General features: G+C 39.6%; 2 protein-coding genes across 4 annotated transcripts; one reads left to right on the forward strand and one right to left on the reverse strand.

Moving 5' to 3' along the window:
• Positions 1 to 738: 738 nt before the first annotated feature.
• On the forward strand, positions 739 to 10,714 carry LOC143884243 (Galactosyltransferase family protein). Of its 3 annotated transcripts, XM_077387699.1 has the most exons (8): positions 741 to 929; positions 1,421 to 2,449; positions 4,573 to 4,805; positions 5,060 to 5,350; positions 8,624 to 8,752; positions 8,886 to 9,059; positions 9,504 to 9,611; positions 9,705 to 10,714. In XM_077387699.1, the coding sequence occupies exons 2-8, from the start codon at positions 1,546 to 1,548 to the stop codon at positions 9,909 to 9,911; spliced, it is 2,046 nt and encodes a 681-aa protein (XP_077243814.1). In that variant the 5' UTR covers positions 741 to 929; positions 1,421 to 1,545; the 3' UTR covers positions 9,912 to 10,714. The 3 variants fall into 3 exon arrangements, with proteins under 3 accessions (XP_077243815.1, XP_077243814.1, XP_077243813.1); XM_077387698.1 differs by having other exon boundaries at positions 741 to 2,449; XM_077387700.1 differs by lacking the exon at positions 5,060 to 5,350 and having other exon boundaries at positions 739 to 2,449.
• Positions 10,715 to 20,005: 9,291 nt separating this feature from the next.
• LOC143882667 (Tetratricopeptide repeat (TPR)-like superfamily protein) lies at positions 20,006 to 22,321 on the reverse strand. The gene has a single exon (XM_077386124.1). It carries the CDS (start codon positions 21,915 to 21,917, stop codon positions 20,025 to 20,027), a length of 1,893 nt encoding a protein of 630 aa, XP_077242239.1. The 5' UTR covers positions 21,918 to 22,321; the 3' UTR covers positions 20,006 to 20,024.
• Positions 22,322 to 22,467: the final 146 nt, after the last annotated feature.

Genomic DNA, 22,467 nt, shown 5'->3' on the forward strand with positions numbered 1-22,467 from the left:
ACACACACCTGAGTCACGACAGAGGCGCTTTGCCCTAACGTAAAATTAAAACTGAAGGGCCCAACACCTCTAAAATATAAACCAATTTATTTTAGAGGAGGAATGCTAAATTGAAGGGCGCCCTTGAAAAAATCATCCACAAGGGCGCCCCAGATTAGATCCAGACATCAACATGTCTCACTTCTTATTGGGAAGTGATATATTCGCCCCATTTTCTTACTTGGAACAGACTACTCTTTTACACTAGTGGGGGCTGTACCAAGTAATAATAAAAGAAAGGGAGAATTATTATTCCTTCTACATTTTTCATGGTCTTATTATAAGTGCAGCTTCATGACGTTAATCCAATGAAGGCGCCCTTGCGGCTGGTTGTTGAAAGGCGCTCTTTAGTGTAGCATTCCACATTTTTGAGTTAGTTAAAAAACGTGCCTTCACAAGTTACAACAAGTGAAACCATCACTCGCGACGGACGAAAACCAGCCTCTTTATAAGTTGATTCAGTCTTCAGATTTGCGACGATGGAAAGGGCAGTGATAAATTCGCACCCCGTGTAGAATAATTCGCACCCTTTAAAAGTAGCGTACGCGGCAGACTTTGACCATTTTTATTCATTTACGTTAGAGGGTGTGAATTATCCTAGAGGGGGTGCGAATTTATCATTACCCGATGGAAATTGCATATAGAAAAGGGTAAAGTAGAGAGAAAATGCTGAAATAGGAAAATGATCAGCTATTATTATTGATTTTTCGTTTTCATAATAATCAAGACAAGTAAATGAGTCTTTTATTACAGAAATTTCCAACTCCTCTTCCATATCTTTGTTGAAATTGAAAGCCCAAAAACATACCACCAAAATTCGCTCGTTTTCTAGGTTTCGCTTTTCTCCCTCTTTTCTGCCTCTAGGGTTTCTTCATTTTCTTCTTTATAAGGTAAGGGTTTTTGCAGATTAAGGTCCTCTTTGCTATCGATTCTGGCAATATAATATCGTTGAATCTGGATAATATTTTGAAGGATCGGTGATGAATAGATCTGTTTAAATTTTCAAGATTTTTTTGCTTTTTTTTTCTTCGTTTCTTTTTCTTTATTGTTTCTGCTTTTTCTCGTTCGAATCATAGTATATCTGGCTTGTATTCGCTTCCGATCGATTATGCTCTGTATAAGGGAAATGTCGCTGAATTTGGAATAGGATTGATGAGCTCTGTAAGGAGATCGGTATGAATTTGTAATTTCTAGGGTTTCGTTTATCCTTATTTGGTTTTCCTTCCAGTTTCTGCTCTGAAATGTTTTCAGATTTCGGGGCAGACTAGGGTTTCTTGAGGTTTTGTTGGGAAATGCTATTGATGGATTGGTGATGGAGAATTGTTAGATCTTCTAGGTTATTTCGATTGGATGGTTATCGGCTGACCTCGTGTTTTTTTAGGATTTCTCGGTTTGGTGTTTGGTCTGTTTTGCTTTTGTTGGAGGGGGAATGCTTCTGGTTGAAGACGTGTTGGTGTGGTTCTGATTTTTGTGTGAAATTAGGGTTTCTGAAAGCGTTTTCCAGCAATGAAGAGACCTAAGAGCGATGGTTCAGGTGGGAGGAGGCTAAAATTGTCCCACTTTCTGCTAGGAGTAGGTGCATTATACCTGGTATTCATCTCCTTGAAGTTCCATAGGTTTCTTGAGATTGCGTCTTTGTTGAGTGGTGATGACAGTTTTGTTGGTCTGGATCGATCAGCGGGGTTGGATTCTGAAGATTCTGATCAGAACAAACCCTTGGTTAATTCAGTATATCAGGACACTTTTCACCGCAAGTTGGAGGACGACCAGAATCAGAAAGCCCCACAAATGCCCCAAAAGGAACCGTTTCGAGCGGGAATTGGCGGTTCTCAACCAATCAAGCCTCTGCAGCATCGCTATGGTCGAATAACGGGCGAAATTCTGAGACGTAGAAATAAGACGAATGATCTTTCGGAGTTGGAGAAAATGGCAAACGAGGCATGGTCATTAGGTCTTAAGGCATGGTTGGAAGTTGAGAATTTCAAGTTTCAGGAGACTAACCAGACCACATTGCTTGAGGGTAAGCCTGAATCATGCCCCTCTTCAGTATCGCTGAGTGGAGAAGAAATGGCAAAGGGGGATGAGGTCATGTTTCTTCCGTGTGGACTCGCAGCCGGTTCATCGATTACAGTGATTGGAACACCACACATGGCTCATGAGGAGTATGTGCCTCAGCTAGCAAGGTTGCGGCACGGGAATGGAATCGTTTTTGTTTCACAATTTGTGGTTGAATTGCAAGGGTTGAAGGCGGTAGATGGTGAGGACCCACCAAGAATTCTTCATTTGAATCCCAGGCTGAAAGGAGATTGGAGCCAGAGGCCAGTAATTGAGCACAATACTTGTTACAGAATGCAGTGGGGGCCAGCTCAGAGATGTGATGGGTTATCATCCAAGCAAGATGATGATACAGGTAAGCTCTTGGTTTAAATTTTTTCAGTGTTGTATGCACTATTCGTAAAGATTTCAAGAATATGGCCATAAAAATCTAAAAGACATGCTTCTTAACATTACGTGGCATGAGACAATTAGTTGGATGAATGATTGCTCATAATTCTCCATGAATCAAATGGATTGCAGAGGTTTGTTTACTGAGAAATAATTGGCATTGTTTCGTTAGTAGCCCATTATAGCAGGGAAAAACACTTGCCTAAGGAAGACCACATGCACATTAGATACACGAAGAAAATAACAGGGTTGTCTATGAAATTGCTTTAATATTGTTGTGTTATGCATTCTTTTTTCAGTTCTTGTTTCTGAATAAACAATTATAACCTATCTTGAGCTTCCAAGGTCCTAGTAGGATCTGTAAAGAAGCAAAATTATCAAGTTGCACAAGTCTTATGCTCCTTTTCGGTGGATTGAAGTAAAGAAAGTCGCAATTTACAGTTCTTAGGGATTTAATATTCATGTGGAATTTCATGCCTTCACCTCCATGCTCTTCAATATTTGACACTAGAACCTTTGGTTTGATGTACTTAACTAGAAAGAGCTTCATGTTTCTCCACATGGGAACCATAATATCTAAAAGAACAGAAATGCCACCTGGGTGAGGACTCACTGCATAAGGAATCTGCTGAATGGTCTGACTGAGACCAGGGGTATGCCATGAGTTCTCCTTTACTATAAGTTTATCTCCATTTTCTTCTATTTTTTTTTTTTTTTGAATTTCTTTCAATTGTTGGAAACCCATCCAACTTGCTTTGTTTCTTTGCCATGATTTGCACTCTAAGAAAACCACAAAAAAGAGGAATTATAATATTTCTGAACATAAAATTTTTATTTATACAGATTTCTTCTTTTCTAAATGATCTATTTATTTTTTTAATCTCATTCTGGTTTGTGTTGCTTTTATTTACTTTGTTTTCTCACCTTGGTTTTAAATTTCCTTCGAAATAGGCACAAAACGACCGAAATGTTTTCATTTCCATCCCGATCGAAACCGAAACGTCCGAAATGCATAAACCAAAATCGTAAGGGTAATAGTAGTATGCTATATCAATATGAGTTGCATAATTATATTTGTATGAATTGCATGTGAAATGTGGTGCATGTATTGTGTAAATATTTATATGAATTGCACGTGAAATTTGGTATGTACTAAATTATCAGACATGAGTGACAGTGCATGTGACTAGGTGTTTAGTGTTTTTAAACCATTATGAATGTTGTTTTGCTTATGTGATGGTTTCTAAGTGTGTATTTGTGCTTATTCTAGCATTTCCTGAAGTTCTGTCTTTAAATTCTATCATTTGCATATGTTTCTATATGTTTCTCGGATTTTATAGGATTGCCACCGTAATTTCTGACCGAAACCGAAACGTTTCTGATGCCGTGCTGACCGAAACCGAAATTTAAAACCTTGATTCTCACATGCTATTCTTTAGAAACAGTCTCCTGCTGTAGCTAAGCCTAGGAAAACATATTTGTTAATATTTTTAGGGTCTTGCCTCATGTCACTTGATTTAACAACATGGTTAAAATTGTAGCATGATCAATATATTGCAGCCTCAAATATATTATTACGTTTTGTGCATGTCTATTTATTCTAGTCTATCAGCAGAGGAAGCAATAGGACTGGACTCCCTTGATGAAGAGTATCATACTTTCCTGTTTTCTCTCAATAAACAGCTTTTACTCGTACATTTTTGTGGCCATGTTTAAAATCAAACCTTGTATCATTGGATTTAAGTATGTGAGTTGGAACGATAGCATTATCAAAACAATGTAGCCTCAAATAAAATCTTAAGTTATTCTATGTCTAGTGATTTTGCAGATAAATCTCATCTCTCAGGTCTTCTAAGAGATTTCACTATAAGAGATTGTAACCTTCTGAATAATAGTTTTTAACGTTTGCAACAAGAAATACTGCCTTTTCCAATGGACTTATAGGTCTTCGTATTTGTATAGTTAACTGTAGCAGGTAGTTATAAGTTGGTTTCTTTATGTCATTTATTTGCTAGTTACCTTATAGCATAACTTAGTGGTTTTAACATCAATCCGATTTTACAAATTTCCAATGCTTGTGTTGGACAGTTGACGGATTTAGCAAGTGTGAGAAATGGATACGCAGTGATATGGCAGATTCAAAAGAATCAAAGACAACTTCATGGTTGAGAAGGTTCATTGGGCGTGCAAATAAACCAGAAATGGCATGGCCTTTTCCTTTTGCAGAGGGAAGACTGTTTGTCCTAACTCTACGAGCAGGTGTGGAAGGATACCACATTAATGTTGGTGGTCGACATGTGACGTCGTTTCCTTATCGGACAGTACGCTACTAACCCATGCAATAATTGTCCACTCTCACGCTTCATCTTCCAAGAGCTTTTAGTTGCACTGTCCTTTAAAAATTTCCTTCATTCATAACATTGGAACCTGTTTCAGATGATAGTGTCTACATTTTCATTTTCAGAATTCATACATTAATAGAACTTCTTTATAGACTATTAGGCCTACAAATCTATTCTGTTGCAATGGAATTGAAACATGCTTTTCTTCCCATATGTTATTTTTATTTCATCAGGGGTTTACTCTTGAAGATGCAACTGGATTTGCGGTTAAAGGCAATGTGGACATGCATTCGGTATATGCAACTTCTCTTCCCAAATCTCATCCAAGTTTCTCGCTCCAGCAAGTCTTGGAAATGTCAGAGAAATGGAAGTCTCCCCCCGTGCCAGAAAGTTCAATTCATCTTTTTATTGGGATTCTCTCTGCTACAAATCACTTTGCGGAGCGCATGGCAGTTAGGAAAACATGGATGCAATCTCCCGCAATCAAATCATCAAAAGTGGTGGCTTATTTCTTTGTTGCCCTGGTGAGCTTTGCAACATGTTATTTCTGCTATACATTGTGTAATTCCACTGAAATGCTTGATCAGTTGCCCTTCAATAAGTTCAGTAACTTCATAAAATCCATATTTCCATCCTTCCAAATTTCATGATTGAAACATTTGATAGAAATAAGGGAAGTAGAGGCGATTTTTGCCTCCCTCCCTAGGTCGACAGAAACCCTAGGGAGGGAGGCCGTCATTCTCTTCTCTCTCTCTCTCTCTCTCCCTTGGTGGGCAAGGGAGAAGTCGGTGGCCGGATGTTGCCCGGAGATGGGCAAATCTCGCAGGAATTGCAGAGATGGTGGCTGAAGGTGCGGATCTGGGTTCGAGAAGGCCGGATTTAATGGTGGAAGGGCCGGATCTAGTTAGGGTTGATGGAGAAAGAGGGTTGGGGAGTCGTCGGAGGCTGCAGAGGTGGCAGAAGTAAGGAAAAGGATGTCCGGAATCAGGGGTAAAGGAGGAGGTTGGATGTGGAGGTGAGGGAGGTTGCGGATGGCGGCAATGAGACGCCTTTTTAGCCATGTAGGGTTAGGGTTTGTCGGAGGAGGAGGAGGGGAGTGTTATGGTTGTTAGGGTATTACAGTCGTTAGGGTTATGGTTTGGAGTTTAGAGTTTGAAGGGGGAATTCATGGTTGGTAGGGTTAGGGTTTGGATTAGGGTTTGAATGGGGAAGGATGAAGGGAGCATTATAGTCTTTAGGGTTAGGGTTTGGAGAGTAGATTTTGAAGGAAGAAGGATGAGGAGAGTATTAGATGATCTGATTCTAGTGGGGAGGAGGATTTTTGGGTGGTAAGAAGAGGGGTAGAGGGTCACGTTTGTGAAAAGCTATGGAGATTGGAAGGTAACAAGCAATAGCAATGGAGATTGGAAGGAGAAGATAGATGGGCTGAGTTGAAGCAGGAAATGGAGAGGATGGTGGAAGGAACATAGATATTTTTAATGGGGATCCGCCGAAGTTTGGTGGTGGTGCGAGGTGGAGACTGCTGGAGATCGGATGATGTTGATGGGTTGGCTATCGTGCACGGTTAGGGGCGCACAATAGCTCTGGGCCTTTGAGCAGGATCTTTGAAAATCGAATTCGCAAGCTGGAAAGTGGTGAAGTCTATGTGACGTGGCAGGTCATGATCTTGATCAACCGGTTCGGTTCTCGGTCCTTGGTTACTTTTTTTTTCGGTTCTCGGTTCCCGGTTCCATGAACCGTAGAACCGAACCGTAGTACATAGTAGGACCGAACCGAACCGGACCGAACATAATCGGTTCGGTCCGTTCCGGTTCTCCGGTTCTAATGGCTAATTACTAATTATTAATTATAATTTATAAAAACTTTTAATTAAAGTTATAATATAAGTTACTTTCTTATTATAAGAATAGTATTAACTATTACTTATTAATATTATAAGTAATTTATATTAATAAGTATATTTATAATAGAAATATAAAAATATATATATATATATATATATATATATATATATATATATATATATATATATATATATTTAAAGTTTGGTTCTTCGGTTCCAGAACCGAACCAAGAACATTAGACCCGGAACCGACCCGAATAAGTTCGGTTCTTCATAAGTGGAACCGAACCGGGCCCAAAGTATTTTTAAACAGTTCCGTTCCGGTTCGGTTCTTCGGTTCCAGTTCGGTTCTTCGGGTTTGGTTCGGTTCTGGCCACCCCTACCCACAAATATGACACTTTTTGTTGTATTCGATACAATTGAGGCTATTGGGTAATGTAAGGGGGAATGGGGTTTTCTTTCGGGCCAAGGAGAATGCTCCTGGGCAATTCATAGTTTCATACTATGTAAATCTGGTGAGACTATTGGTCCCCATTGTAAATTTGCTGGTGTGAATATATTTGTCACTTTTCAAAAAATAAAAAAAAATTTCCATCCTTCTATGCTCTGATAAGAAAAAGTGGAGTCTATCAGGATATCTTACATGTTGACTTGTTCTTTTTTTTTTAAAAAAAATGGAAGACATGCTATATTAAAAAAAAATTCAAGAATACAAAAGGAACTGCTATGCTCTAATAAGAAAAAGTAGATCTATCATGGTATCTTACATGACTTATTCTTTTTGTGATTGAAGAAATGCTATATTAAAAACCTCAAGAGTACAAAAGGGACCATACCTTTCTAGAGTAACAGTTTAGCCAAAGATACAAGCAATTTTTCCATCTGTCGAAATATACAAAAGGCCATATCAAATAAAGGGTGAATAATACAAAAGGAAACTATCGACCTGGACGATAGGTTTACCACTGAAACTTGATCCAGACTGAAGATAGCCCAAGCTACCTTTTCATCTGTCGTCTACAATTTTAGCCAAATTTGTGGATTTTCTCTTATGATTTGCTATGTGTCAGACTTGTTGGTTGGCAGAGCTTGCGAGATACCGTAGCACGTTGTAATGCTACGGTATAAGAAAATTCCATCGTATTACTTTAGGAGTCTTCCTTCTTCATGGAAATTTTCTAAAGGATTCATTAGCCGACCCCAACTAGTTTGGGACAAAGGCTTAGTTGAGTTGAGATTACTTTAGGAGTCTTCCATCCCTGAGAAAAACATGGTATAGTCTAAGCTTTTAGGCTTTTAGTCATGCGTTGTCTCGTCAGGACTTTTGTATGCCTCCGAGTTTGCTCTAATTCTCAAGGTATAACTTAATATAAGAAAATTCCATCATATACTTTAGGAGTCTTCCATGCCTAGTTGATTATTTTAGGAAAAATTATAATATGGGCCCTAGGATTGTCCCCTTCATATCCACTAGGATTGTCCCCAGATATCATGTGAAACATATTGTGGACAATGTCCTAGAAAAACTGGGAAGAACAAGAATGTGATTTCCTAGAGGTAGGTAGCTTTATCATTATTGATCATTGCCAAATAGTCAGTAAGGTTCATTAAGTTTCCGAGTTCAATAACTAGTGTTGGGGCAAGATTTTTGAGGTCCCATTGACACTTGGGTTTTAGTGTGTTTGTGAGGCATGAGTAGTTTCAGTAACCATAGCTCATTACCCAAAACTAAAAGCATCCAGTCCAAAAGGAAATCTGATGAGTTTTTAACTGTATCATGTGCCATTATATCAGTTTTTTTACAAACTATATCAAATTGTTGTGGATTTTCATCACTGGGGAAGTTGGGAAGTATTTAATGCGGATAACTTTCCTTGAAACTTTTACCAATTTCTCATGGGTGCTTATGGGTTTAGTCTCTGAGTTCCTACTCATTTGTGTAACTGACATGTAGAGTCCAAGGAAGGAGGTCAATGCAGTGCTGAAGAAGGAAGCAGATTATTTTGGTGATATTGTGATTTTGCCATTTATGGATCATTATGAGCTCGTAGTTCTTAAAACCATTGCCATCTGTGAGTATGGGGTGAGTTCAGTTTAAGCTCTATACTCTTCTTTTAGTGCATCTTGTTTGTGAGGATGGTTATTTGATCAAAATATGAGGTATATTAGTACCCTTTGTGATTTTCTGTGCTAGATGATGATCCAATGTCCTGCAGGTTCGCAACTTAACTGCGGCATACATTATGAAATGTGATGATGATACCTTTATTAGGGTGGATTCCGTGTTAAAAGAAATCAAGGGTATATCTCCCAAGAGATCCCTATATATGGGCAATCTTAACCTTTTGCACAGGCCACTCAGAAGCGGAAAATGGGCAGTCACATACGAGGTAAGTTGTTTACTTGCCTAGTTGATTATTTTAGGAAATTTATTTATCAATCTGGGGTATTCTCTTGTTTTCTTGAAAAATTTGCAAAGTGATGCCCTATTTTTTTCCCCCAAACTGTAAAAAGTATCATTTAGTCATATAGTATTAAGAGAGTCAATGCTATCACTTATTTGTTGGCCAAAGGAGGGGGGTTACTTGGGATATTTTAGTGGAGAGGCAACCTCTACCCCTTCTATGATTGTAGCTACCTTGTAATCTTTTTCTTCTCTTCAATAATTTTGTTATCTTCAAAATATTTTTAAAAAAAAGTGTCTATTGTTGGAGAACTTGATAGAATTCCCTGGAGTAGGGAATTAGTCTGGCTTATGCATTTTGGTCAATGCAGTCAACTGCATTGGATTTCATTCATCTTCTTGTGTAAGCACTATTCCGTTCTTTACACAGGAATGGCCAGAAGAAGTATATCCACCTTACGCTAATGGGCCTGGGTACATAATTTCAAGCGACATTGCAAGATTCGTCGTCTCTCAGCATGCAAATCAAAGCCTAAGGGTTTGATTAAACGATAACCCATTTCTTTTGCTAACAAATTATCCCTGACTTTCAGTCACTTATAAACTTCTAATATATTTTCTATGTATGCAGCTGTTCAAGATGGAGGATGTAAGCATGGGCATGTGGGTTGAACAGTTCAATAGTTCACTTGCCGTTCAGTACTCCCACAACTGGAAGTTTTGCCAGTATGGATGCATGGAGGACTATTACACAGCACATTACCAATCTCCAAGGCAGATGATTTGCCTGTGGGACAAGTTGGCGAGAGGTAAGGCACATTGCTGCAATTTCAGATGACAACAAATGTAGATGATTTTGAAGGTTCGAGCTTCGGTAATCCAGGGCTGCTGGAATTGGGGGGGTCTTAAGGGATGACAGGGGGTTGATAAAGTGGGCTTTCTCTGGGCCAATATGAGTTATAGATTCCAATGAAACTGAATTAAGAGCGGTCTTACAAGGCATTAGAATAGTGGATGAAGGTATTCTTAGCTACTTGGATTGTGGAGGGTGATTCCCCTAATGTGAATAGGTGGTTGAATCGTAGTCATTCTTATCGCTGAAGATTTGCTGAGTTGATTGATGAGATTCAGTAGAGAACTTCAGGTTTTGGTGTTAGGTTTCAGCATGTCGAAAGATGGGCTAATTGAGAGGCTGATAGGTTGTCCCGTGATAGGTTGGGAGGCCTGAGTTGGAAAATTTTGATTTTTTACTGCCTTGATATTAGTCTCTCGTATTTTCTGTGTTTTTTGTATGTTCTTTTGCTGTAACCTCGACCATCTTGGTTGTGGGCCGTCCCTTTCATATTAATATAATTTTGCTCTTCGCCATTCCCACAAAAAAAAAAAAAAATGTGATCATGTAAGCGATCTGTTACCTTTCTTTCGCCAGTATCGTTTCTGTAGCATTGTAAGGATCAATACCAGTTTGGGTACATTTTTTTCTGGTCTTGGTTGCCTTTCATAATCATTGTCAGAAGATGGAAGAGCGTCTTCTACTTTGTAAAGCAGTAATGGCTGAGGATCAGCACCCATTTCTTACTTGCCTTGAATTCCAGCCACATTGTAAAAGACTCAAAGTAATGTATATGTTTTTCTAATTCACTCTCTGATTGCATTAGTTCACATACCTCTGGTGTTCACAATCACAATTGAAACTCATCAGGCATTAATGCACGTGTATGATCTCTATTTACACGGGTTGGCATTTCCTCGGGGTTTTGGTTGGGTTAGAGGAGGATGGGAAGAGCCAATCCAATTTAATTTCAGGTTGGGTTAGGGTGGGAAAAGTCAACCTGATTTAATTTCAGGTTGGGTTAGGATTGAGGCCTTGGGCAATCCTCTAGCTTTATTTTAATTTTAAAAATCATAGGAATATGGTTTTTTTTTTTCCAATCCAATTTGGAAAAAAACGGGTTAGATGGGTTGGGTTAGGGTTGAGAGATTTAGAGGCTGGTTCGGTTAGGTTGATCGTATTTGACCCAAGGCTCAGGTTGCGTCATGTTAGGGTTGAGGGAATGCCATCTTGTCTTGGGATAGGGTTGGCCTCAACCCGGCCCGAGTTCCACGCCTAATTTTTTTGCGTACTACGAGGGGACATAATGGGGCATGGTGGGTGAGATCAAGACTGAATTTATCTGGTAAAACATCATGAAGCAACTGCATAGTCTTGGCAGAACCTTCAAAACGAGGCTTGATCAAGGCATGATGCATCAAGGTATTCGCAATGGCATTTGGGTGGCGATCAAGGCATGATGCATCAAGGTATTCGCAATGGCATTTGGGTGGCCTTATGGTTACAAAAGAAGCAGGAGGGGTGCCAATAAGAAGTGTTTTAGGAAGGTTTGAAATAGATGACTTCGTGACTCAAAAGGCAAGAACATACAAGAAATAAATCATTGATTTAGTGTCATGCCATCTCCAATATACATTGAAATAAACTGCCTGGAGAAAAACAGAAATGGGTCTCTCAAATCACAAAAATGTTCACATCTGGTAAACCACTGCAGTTTGCAAGCAGCTATGCAATCCAAGATCCCTGTGTGGCTTGTTGCTTTGGCCCCAATTGCATTAGCAAGAGACTCTGCCTCTGTCTTCCTCTGATTGACAATGACAGATTTCTTGCTAGCAGCACATTTTTCAGGGAGCTCAACACTGTAAATTATGAAGGTTGTTAATGAAGAGTATTCATCCAACAGTCTCTATTGATCCCTTGAAATAGGCTTCCTTTGAAGAACTATTCCTCCCCCCTACAACAACAAAGTCCTTCAAATAGCCCTTGTATGAAAGCATAAATTCTCCACTGAAATAGAACTTGAACCCATTAAAAAGCTTTGGTTTCTACAAGAGCAAAAAATATAATTCATATACAGGTATGCTTTTTTGCAGTGTTCTCAATAATTCAACTTCAGATTAAATTTGAACTGAAGTGAAAAAATGGGCAAAAACTAAAAAGTCAGATATATCCTTGTGTTTTTGTTATATCTCAATAATTCACAATAATCATTAATGCATCATCAAAGTTTAACTATAAGATATGCTTTCGCTCTTGCTGATTTTTGTTGAAACAGTTGAAGAACCTTTACAGTTGCTGATCCTGTAAATAACAGCAGTAGTTAAAAGAAAAAACCTTATTCATCACCCGTAATCTTCCAAGTTGAGGGCCACCATTGATGATTCCATGGATATCAACTTTTATCTCATAGTGCTCTTCATCAACAGGTTCCATTGCCAGCATACAGGCTTTTGATCCCTGCATCAGAAATTGAGAGCATGAATATACTAAATGACTTTAAAGTACAAATGATCTTAAAATTTGTAATAGTCATACCCCGAAGTGATTCTTTAGCAGTGTTATGGATACTGAGCTAACAATCAATTTTCAGTATCCATATCCCTTCCAAGATACCCATAAAAAACTTAAGGGTACAGGATTGTCATCTGTCGATGCAATGACATGGGTGACAGCCGAGTTCCACGTCTTTGACACCGAGACACCGGCCAGCTATGTGAATTCTGAAACAATTTCCTGCAATTCTAACAATATAATTAAGAAACTTTCGGATTGATACTTTCGTATCTCGGCCAGAGTTAATATTCAAGAAGCTTCAAGTTACCTTCTCTGCAACAGTAAGAGCTGAACAACATATAACCCACTTGCTAGGGAACCCTGAAGGCCATTTCCACACTCCGCTAGCTTTCGAACCAGGTTGGACAATTGCTTGGGTTTGCATTTCTCTGAAAATTTCAGTGAGAAGACGATATAATACTTCTGAAAACTATAGTAGACAAGAAATTCTTGAAGAGATCAGTTGAAACATACACTTTTGGCACATATCACTTTCTGATTTGCTTTTGTGGCTCAGAAATTTCTTTTTGGCAATTTAGAAGTACGATGTAGGGGACATAGCATCACAAAGTTTTCCTGTCATGAAGAAATTATGCAACCTTTCATCCCTAAAAGAGATTTACTAAATCAAAATCAGTGATTTGAATCACTTACAGTATCCCACCGACATTGTGCAACCAACTTTGCACATGGAACATGGAAGCTCTTGAGGTCATGTTTCTTCCATGTGGACTTGCAGCCGGTTCATCCATTACAGTGATCCGAACACCACACATGGCTCATGAGGAATATGTGCCTCAGCTAGCAAGGTTGCTGCACGGGAATGGAATCGTTTTTGTTTCATAATGTGGTTGAATTGCAAGGGTTGAAGGCGGTAGATGGTGAGGACCCACCAAGAATTCTTCATTTGAATCCCATGCTGAAAGGAGATTGGAGCCAGAGGCCAGTAATTGAGCACAATACTTGTTACAGAATGCAGTGGGGGCCAGCTCAGAGATGTGATGGGTTATCATCCAAGCAAGATGATGATACAAGTAAGCTCTTGGTTTAAATTTTTTCAGTGTTGTATGCACTATTGGTAAAGATTTCAAGAATATGGCCATAAAAATCTAAAAGACATGCTTCTTAACGTTACGTGGCATGAGACAATTAGTTGGATGAATGATTGCTCATAATTCTCCATGAATCAAATGGATTGCAGAGGTTTGTTTACTGAGAAATAATTGGCATTGTTTCGTTAGTAGCCCATTATAGCAGGGAAAAACACTTGCCTAAGGAAGACCACATGCACATTAGATACGCCAAGAAAATAACAGAGTTGTCTATGAAATTGCTTTAATATTGTTGTGTTATGCATTCTTTTTTCAGTTCTTGTTTCTGAATAAATAATTATAACCTATCTTGAGCTTCCAAGGTTGTATTAGGATCTGTAAAGAAGCAAAATTATCAAGTTGCACAAGTTTTATGCTTCTTTTCGGTGGATTGAAGTAAATAAGGTCGCAATTTACAGCTCTTAGGGATCCAGTATTCATGTGGAATTTCATGCCTTCACCTCCATGCTCTTCAATATTTGACACTCGAAACATTTGCTTTGATGCACTTAACTCGAAAGATCTTCATGTTTGTCCACATGGGAACCATAATATCTAAAAGAACAGAAATGCCACCTGGGTGAGGACTCACTGCATAAGGAATCTGCTGAATGGTCTGACTGAGACCAGGGGTATGTCAATGAGTTCTCCTTTACTATAAGTTTATCTCCATTTTCTTCTGTTTTTGTTTTTCTTTCAATTGTTTGAAACCCATCCAACCTGCTTTGTTTCTTTGCCATGAGTGACAGTGCATGTCACTAGGTGTTAAATGTTTTTAAACCATTATGAATGGTAGTTTTGCTTGTGTGATGGTTTCTAAGTGTGTATTTGTGCTTATTCTAGCATTTCCTGAAGTTCCATCTTCAAATTCTATTATTTACATATGTTTCCTTGATTTTATCGGATTGCCACCGTAATTTCTGACTGAAACCGAAACGTTTCTGTTTCCGTGGTGACTGAAACCGAAATTTAAAACCTTGATCCTCACATGCTTCTCGTTAGAAACAGTCTCCTGCTGTAGCTAAGCCTATGAAAACATTTGTGTTAATATTTTTAGGGTCTGGCCTCATGTCACTTGATTTAACAACCTGGTTAGAATTGTAGCATGATCAATATATTGCAGCCTCAAATAAATTTTTACGTTTTGTGCATGTCTATGTATTCTAGTCTATCAGCAGAGGAAGCAATAAGACTGGACTCCCTTGATGAAGAGTATCATACTTCCCTGTTTTCTCCTAATATACAGATTTTACTTACATTTTTGTGTCCATGTTTAAAATCAAACCTTGTATCATTGGATTTAAGTATGTGAGTTGGAATGATAGCATTATCAAAACAATGTAGCCTCAAATAAAATCATTAAGTTATTGTGTGTCTAGTGATTTTGCAGATTAAACTCATCTCTCGGGTCTTCTAAGAGATTTCACTATAAGAAATTGTAACCTTCAGAATAATAGTTTTTAACGTTTGCACCAAGAAATACTGCATTTTTCCAATGGACTTATAGGTCTTCCTCTTTTTATATTTAACTGTAACAGGTAGTTGAGGTTGTTATAAGTTGGTTTCTTTATGTAATTTATTTGCTAGTTACCTTAAACTTATAGCATAACTTAGTGGGTTTAACATCTATCCGATTTTACAAATTTCCAATGCTTGTGTTGGACAGTTGACGGATTTAGCAAGTGTGAGAAATGGATACGCAGTGATATGGCGGACTCAAAATAATCAAAGACGACTTCATGGTTGAGAAGGTTCATCGGGCGTGCAAATAAACCAGAAATGGCATGGTGTTTTCCTTTTGCAGAGGGAAGACTGTTTGTCCTAACTCTACGAGCAGGTGTGGAAGGATACCACATTAATGTTGGTGGTCGACATGTGACATCGTTCCCTTATCGGACAGTACGCTACTAGCCTATGCAATAAATTTTCCACTCTCACGCTTCATCTTCGAAGAGCTACTAACTGTTATTTACAGTTGCTGATCCTGTAAATAACAGCAGTAGTTAAAAGAAAAAACCTTATTCATCACCCGTAATCTTCCAAGTTGAGGGCCACCATTGATGATTCCATGGATATCAACTCTTATCTCATAGTGCTCTTCATCAACAGGTTCCATTGCCAGCATACAGGCTTTTGATCCCTGCATCAGAAATTGAGAGCATGAATATACTAAATGACTTTAAAGTACAAATGATCTTAAAATTTGTCATAGTCAGACCCCAAAGTGATTCTTTAGCAGTGTTATGTAGGGGTGCAAGTTTGGCCCTGTCAGCCCTGACCCGCCCTGAGCCCGAACAGGGTCAGGGTTATTTTTTTAGACCTGACTCAAGTCGGGCGGGTTTTGGGTTAATGCCTCGGGTACCTTGACCCGGCCCGACCCTGAGTTTTCTATTATAGAATTGGACCATCTGTGCATGTTTCTTTTGCTAATGTTTCTATTATCTTGGATTGATGTTTCTTTAGATTATTATTATTAATTGTCTCTGTTGCCCGTCATGTTGTTGAATTCATATTGTCTTATTTTGTTCCCTTTCTCTGTTTATTGATCATTTTGTTCCATATGATAAGTGGTTGCTTTATTTTTGGCACTCTTAACAGGTATTTGCACTAGGGTCAATTAGGGCCGGGCTGGCCCGGCCCTGTCCAATCAGGGCCAATCAGGGCGGGGCAGGGCCAGCACAATACCCTGTAGGGCGGGTAATGGGTTGAGGTTTTCCGGCCCTGACTCAGGGTCAGAGCCGAGATAATGGGATCCAGGGTTGGGCTAGGGTTTTGAAAAACCCAACCCAACGCTGTTGCAGCCCTAGTGTTATGGATACTGAGCTAACAATCAATTTTCAGTATCCATATCCCTTCCAAGATACCCATAAAAAACTTAAGGGTACAGGATTGTCATCTGTCGATACAATGACATGGGTGACAGCCGAGTTCCACCTCTTTGACACCGAGACACCGGCCAGCTATGTGAATCCTGAAACAATTTCCTGCAATTCTAACTATATAATTAATAAACTTTCGGATTGATACTTTCGTATCTCGGCCAGAGTTAATATTCAAGAAGCTTCAAGTTACCTTCTCTGCAACAGTAAGAGCTGAACAACATATAACCCACTTGCTAGGTAACCCTGAAGGCCATTTCCACACTCCACTAGCTTTCGAACCCGGTTGGACTAATTGCTTGGGTTCGCATTTCGCTGAAAATTTCAGTGAGAAGACCATATAATACTTCTGAAAACTATAGTAGACAAGAAATTCTTGAAAGAGATCAGTTGAAACATACACATTTGGGGCAGATCACTTTCTGATTTGCTTTTGTGGCTCAGAAATTTCTTTTGGCAATTTAGAAATAGGATGTAGGGGGCATAGCATCACAAAGTTTCTTTTTTTTTTAAAAGGTAACAGAATTTTATTTCAAAATAAGAGTACAACCTGGAAAGCCCGGCAGGGACAAGATGTCCCCAATTACATGCAGAACTAAAAACCCCAAAAACCCTAAGATTACAATCAAATTATAATCATAACCGAGACAGTAAAAAAGATTCGCAATAAATGATATCCCGATTAACTCCCGCATCCGCAGAAGAGTTCGCAGATCTCCTCCTATGCGCCACAAGGGGCGCACCCTTACTTTGTCAATCTTGTTTGCCATTCGCCATGGCCCGCACTTCCGATTTGTTGCCCAAGCCACAGTATTTGCCGAATCATCTTCGACTATTAAAGGGCCGAGATTGTGTTCCATAAACCATTTAAGACCATAAAGAAGTGCAGATACCTCCGCTTCGTTGGCATCACAAATGCTAGCCAGTCCGGAGTAGGAAAAAAGAGAATTACCAAGATGATTTCGGATTATGCCTCCAATCCCCGCCATACCGGGATTGCCAATGGAACTTCAGAGTATCACCATGGCAAATCCAATCATCCCAATCGGAACCATACTTCTCAGCAATAATCGTGTGCCATAGAGCCTCCTTTTCGCACCCGAATCTCCCTAACACTTTCCCATCAAAGATTTGTTCCTTAGCCTTATCCTACCCACTCCGATACCACCCATCTTTTTGGATTTGCAGTCAGTACTCCAATTCAACAAGTTCATGGCTTTCTTACCTACTTCCCGTCCTTCCCACAAAAAATCTCGTTGCAGCCTCTCAATTCGGTTAGCAATCTTGGCAGGAATTTTGAAAAGCGACATATAATATACAGGCATGTTGGATAGAACCGCCTTAATCGGTGTTATTCTTCCACCTAGAGATAGATATTTCTTTTTTCCACGTGGCTAATTTGCTCTCAATACGCTCATCCACCGGATCACAAAGAGCTGCATGAAGAAATTATGCAACCTTTCATCCCTAGAAGAGATTTACTAAATCAAAATCACTGATTTGAATCACTTACAGTATCCCACCGACATTGTGCAACCAACTTTTCACATGGAACATGAAAGCTCTTGCGGCAACTCTTCTCATAGCACTTGAGAGCAGCGCCCTTGATTCCGCTGCAACTGCATTCGATCCTTTTGCTTCTTGCTATCACTGTTTCGAGAATGATAGCAGTATCATTTTCAAAATACACATTAGGGGTCCTGTATTTAAAGAGACAATGCATCTTCAATAATACATAATATATAGTTGTAAAGAATGCTCTAACTGCTACTTTAGCACAACATGGTAAAAATAAAATGATCCCAAAGAATTTGGCTTCAGGGTCCAGACCACTCAGTGCAGTTCTAGTGTGAATATATGAGATTGGACCCTTCATTGTAGTCAGCCGCCACTGACTTGTCACTAAAATAGTGCACCATCTCCCCAGAAGCCTGTATTTCGATTTGCAAAACAAAAGCTTATATAATGAATGGAATGAAGTCTAAGAATCCACTCTTCTGTTCAGTTATTTTTGGGCTCATGGGCCACCCAAGGTGGTGCCAGTTATGTGCACATAAAATTATTCATCCTACAAAAAAAATGCAAGAAGCAAAGCCAATTTTGCACTATATTACATGCATATTAACTTGGACAGTGCACTACCTCTATAGTTTGCAACGTAAGAAGACCACCAGCTACAAAATCAATAGCTTAGGAACATAGTCTGCATCTTAACCTGCACCTCAATTAACTACGATCAAGCTCACTTTATATTCGTAAGGTCCAATGCACAAAAAATTAAAAAAGTGAGGACAAGAGGATGCAATTGACAGATTAAGTATAGGATCAGTGTTATTTCACAAAAAAACTACAGGATGTTCAAAAACTCACACAATGACTCAAAATCAACCAAATAGACTCAGCTTCCCCCTACCGAGTGCAAGCACAAACTAATAATAAGGGATGCTTCTCTAATTCATCTAGAAGCCAATATGGAATTTCACCTGTTGCCATCATACATGTGGCTATGTAACAAGAAAACAGGACAACCTCAGATACGGAAAAAACAACAGTTACTATATGCTGGTGAAATTTCCTTTTGTAAGGATAAGCAAAAACAGAACACACCTGAATTGGGTCACTTTGAGATTTTATTTTTATTTTAGTAAGATGGCATGTCTGACAGAAATTGTTTCCTTTTCTATTTCTAAAAACTATGAAACTGGAACAGATTACAAGATCTTTGCAAGTCTTATATCACAACAAAGGACAATGTTCAACAAAATTTGAAGGGTGTAATCCTCTATATATCAATTAGCATTACATACAATCTCTGTGTGCTAAGATTTCTGTTTGTATGTGCTAATATTTCATGGATTTCGAAATACAAGGTATAAGCAAAAAGTTCCATCGATCATCACTTTCAAAGGTGGGAGTATTTGCCAAAGGGGTGTGGATTGCGAAGAGTAAAATACTCATCACCTTCAAAAATGACTGATGGACGGTGCGGCCCTCCTAATGGAGTATCTAAACCATTCATTTGTTGGTCCCCAACATAGATAGTCTGCACCCCAAAACTTGAAGGGTTAGGATCATCCTATGGAAAAGATTTTTGGGGCACAACTCATTTATAGTGGGGACCAACAAATGAATGGTTTGGATCAGAAGCAGGATTCCCCTATAAAAAGATGGTTGTAACAGCAAAGTCAATTGATCTTGTGATTAGATTAGAACTGCGGTGCAACAAATGTAGAATGGTGACATGTGATGAACCAAGCATGGAGGATTGACTTGAGTTTAATTTTTTTCATTATTGCTTGAAAACTTAATTGAAAGGCGTTTTAGATTCTCAAGGTCTCTTGCTTAAATAATTGGGCTGATTTCTATTTTCATGATTAAATAACCAGGATTTTTTTATTATTGAAAATGAACTGCCCGTTGTGAACATCTATTGATTTGATGGGCCACCACGTTATGGGTCCATTGCCGTTGATCCCACCATGATCAAATGAATCTAAATCACTTAGATCAGTAGTTTGATCAAGCACAAATGCCAAGTGCCAACATAATAATTTTAACTAAGTATCTCTCCGATTAGCCAAAATAATTAAAATTATTCACCAATAATCCTTACAAGAACAAGACCCATCTCTAAAATGGTGGAACCGACTGCGATCCCTAACGACAATCTCTCGATCAAAAACCTTGGAAATGAGCTTTGTTGCCAAGTGGCAATCAGCACACACCCTCAAGTTCTTGATGATCCTAATAGGAGTGCCCGGGGCAGTGCTAATGAGAGCAAAAGCAATCGCTAGCTTCTCACTATGATACGAAAGCGCGTTCTCCTTCTCCTCTTCCTCAATATCGGCCAACACATTTGAAGTGCGAGGTACATACCCCTCTAACTTCAACAACCTAGTGATCTCCTCGAGCATATCGATTATCTCTTCGCTCTGGGGGTGTGATCTATCCCCCATAACAAATTCATGAACACAATTCCCAACCTCCAGAAGGCTATGCCCAGGAGCCTTCTTGACTCCCTCCCTTAACATTGTCTTCCTAACCCTATGCACATCTAACCATCGCCCCTCTGATGCATAGAGATTGGAGAGAAGCACGTAGTCCCCACAATGTTTGGGATCCAATCGGGCGAGGTGGGCCCGTGCGACTTCGCCTAAAGCCACATGTCCATTTATCGCGCATGCGCCAAGTAAGGTCCTCCAAATCACAGCATTAGGCTCTAGTGTAATTTTTGTAATAAAATCATGTGCCTCTTCCACTAACCCTGCCCTCCCTAGCAAATCAACCATGCAACCATAGTGTTCAATCTTGGGCACAATCCCATACTCTTCTCTCATCCTTTTGAAGTATCTAAATCCCTCATCTACCATTCCACAATGACTACAAGCATATAAAACCCCAATGAAGGTAATTTCACTTGGCATCAATCTCTCCCTCTCCAAAACACCAAAAAGTTGAAGGGCCTCCTTGCCAAACCCATTGACAGCTAACCCTACAATCAAAGAAGTCCAAGACACAACACTCCTCACCCCCATCTCATCAAAGACCCTATGTGCCTCTCTAATGCTCCCACACTTTGCATATAGGTCTATAAGGGCATTCCCTGCATGTAAATTCCCACTCAAACCAACCTTCATTAGGTAGACATGTACCCTCCTGCCCAAAGCCAAAGCCCCAAGCTCAGCACAAGAAGAGAGCAAGCTAACCATGGTGAACCCATCTGGCTCAACACCCTCTAGACCCATCTGCCTAAAAAGGGTCAGAGCCTCATTTGGCCTCCCATTGATAGCAAACCCATTAATCACAGAGTTCCAAGTCACTAGGTCCCTTGGTGTCATGCTCTCAAACATCTTGTAAGCATTGTCAGTGAGCCCACATGCAGCATATAAATGGATTAGACTATTCTGAACAAAGGACAAGGATTCAAACCCATTTCTCACAGTTTGGGAGTGGATCTTTCCACCTTCTTTGACTGCCATTAGTTTTGCAACTGCCTTGAGGAGGAAAGGGTAGGTGTGGGTGTCAGGTTGAATGGATGAGATGCGCATCTGGTCGTGGATATGTATGGCTGGTTGTGGGTTTTCACTCTCAGCATAGCCTCTTATCATTGTATTCCAAGTGAAGATGTTTGGGTGATGAATTTGGTAGAACATATGGTGGGCATAGGACATGGGTCCTGAGAGAGAGACAAGGGAGAAGATAAGATGCTTTCCCATGTCTGGGTTGCTGAGGGGAACACCATTTCTGATGGAGAATGCATGGATTTGTTTGAGCTTGGGCTTGGAGTTGCATGTTTGCAGAAGTGCAATGCACCTCTTTAGTGTAGGAGATTTTGGAGTGGGGGGTGAGATAATAGATGGGATGTGTGAATGGCTTTGGGTAGAAAAATAGAAAGATGAGTGTTTGGAGAGGAAGGGAAGGTTTGGTGATGTTGTCGAACAAAGGCATAGAAATGCTGAAATCAGGGAAATGGGTTGCTTTGAGTGCATTAGAACATCATATCATTGGAGAGGGGCTTTGGAGAGGCTTATTTGCTAGGATCAAGTAGTTGTGCGAGGAGGATCCTTTATTAGGGCATCTTGGTCCTATAATGTTTTACTCTTAGCCCCATGCCATGAAGCATTTAGATTGGGGTTGGGTTAACTCCATTTAATGATAGAGATTACTCTTCACCATGAGGAATTTGACTAATTCTATCCCTCGGACATTATGACTGAGCCAGTCTAGATTTTGATCAGCACTAGGGTTGCAATTTGGGCTGGTTGGGTTAAGCTTTTGCTGAAAACAGGAATTGGAATCAATCCACACCCGACCCGATTTTATGGTAAAAGCTCAACCAGAATTCCCAAAAATCAACCCGAGTTGCACCCCTAATCAGCCGGGCAGAACCTCAAGGACAAAATATCCACTTTATCAGTTGGTGACGTGTTTGATTTAGTAGACATCAAGATCATAAATAGTCTCACCATGACCCAGATTATCACATCTACTTACGAGAACAACTATGCACAAGGTCAAGTTTACAACCCAGGGTAAAAG

The sequence above is a fragment of the Tasmannia lanceolata genome, unplaced genomic scaffold, assembly GCF_043159265.1.
Source record: "Tasmannia lanceolata isolate RefF3 unplaced genomic scaffold, GAP_Taslan_0.1 ptg000008l, whole genome shotgun sequence".
Classification (NCBI taxonomy): domain Eukaryota; kingdom Viridiplantae; phylum Streptophyta; class Magnoliopsida; order Canellales; family Winteraceae; genus Tasmannia; species Tasmannia lanceolata.

What these genes read in the sequence shown, in the direction of transcription:
- LOC143884243 (XM_077387698.1), top strand. Translation starts at nt 1,546, where the DNA reads ATGAAGAGACCTAAGAGCGATGGTTCAGGTGGGAGGAGGCTAAAATTG. An exon ending in CAAGCAAGATGATGATACAG is followed by an intron (nt 2,450 to 4,572) that starts GTAAGCTCTTGG and finishes TGTGTTGGACAG; the next exon opens with TTGACGGATTTAGCAAGTGT. An exon ending in TTGCCATCTGTGAGTATGGG is followed by an intron (nt 8,753 to 8,885) that starts GTGAGTTCAGTT and finishes AATGTCCTGCAG; the next exon opens with GTTCGCAACTTAACTGCGGC.
- LOC143882667 (XM_077386124.1), bottom strand. Translation starts at nt 21,917, where the DNA reads ATGCACTCAAAGCAACCCATTTCCCTGATTTCAGCATTTCTATGCCTT.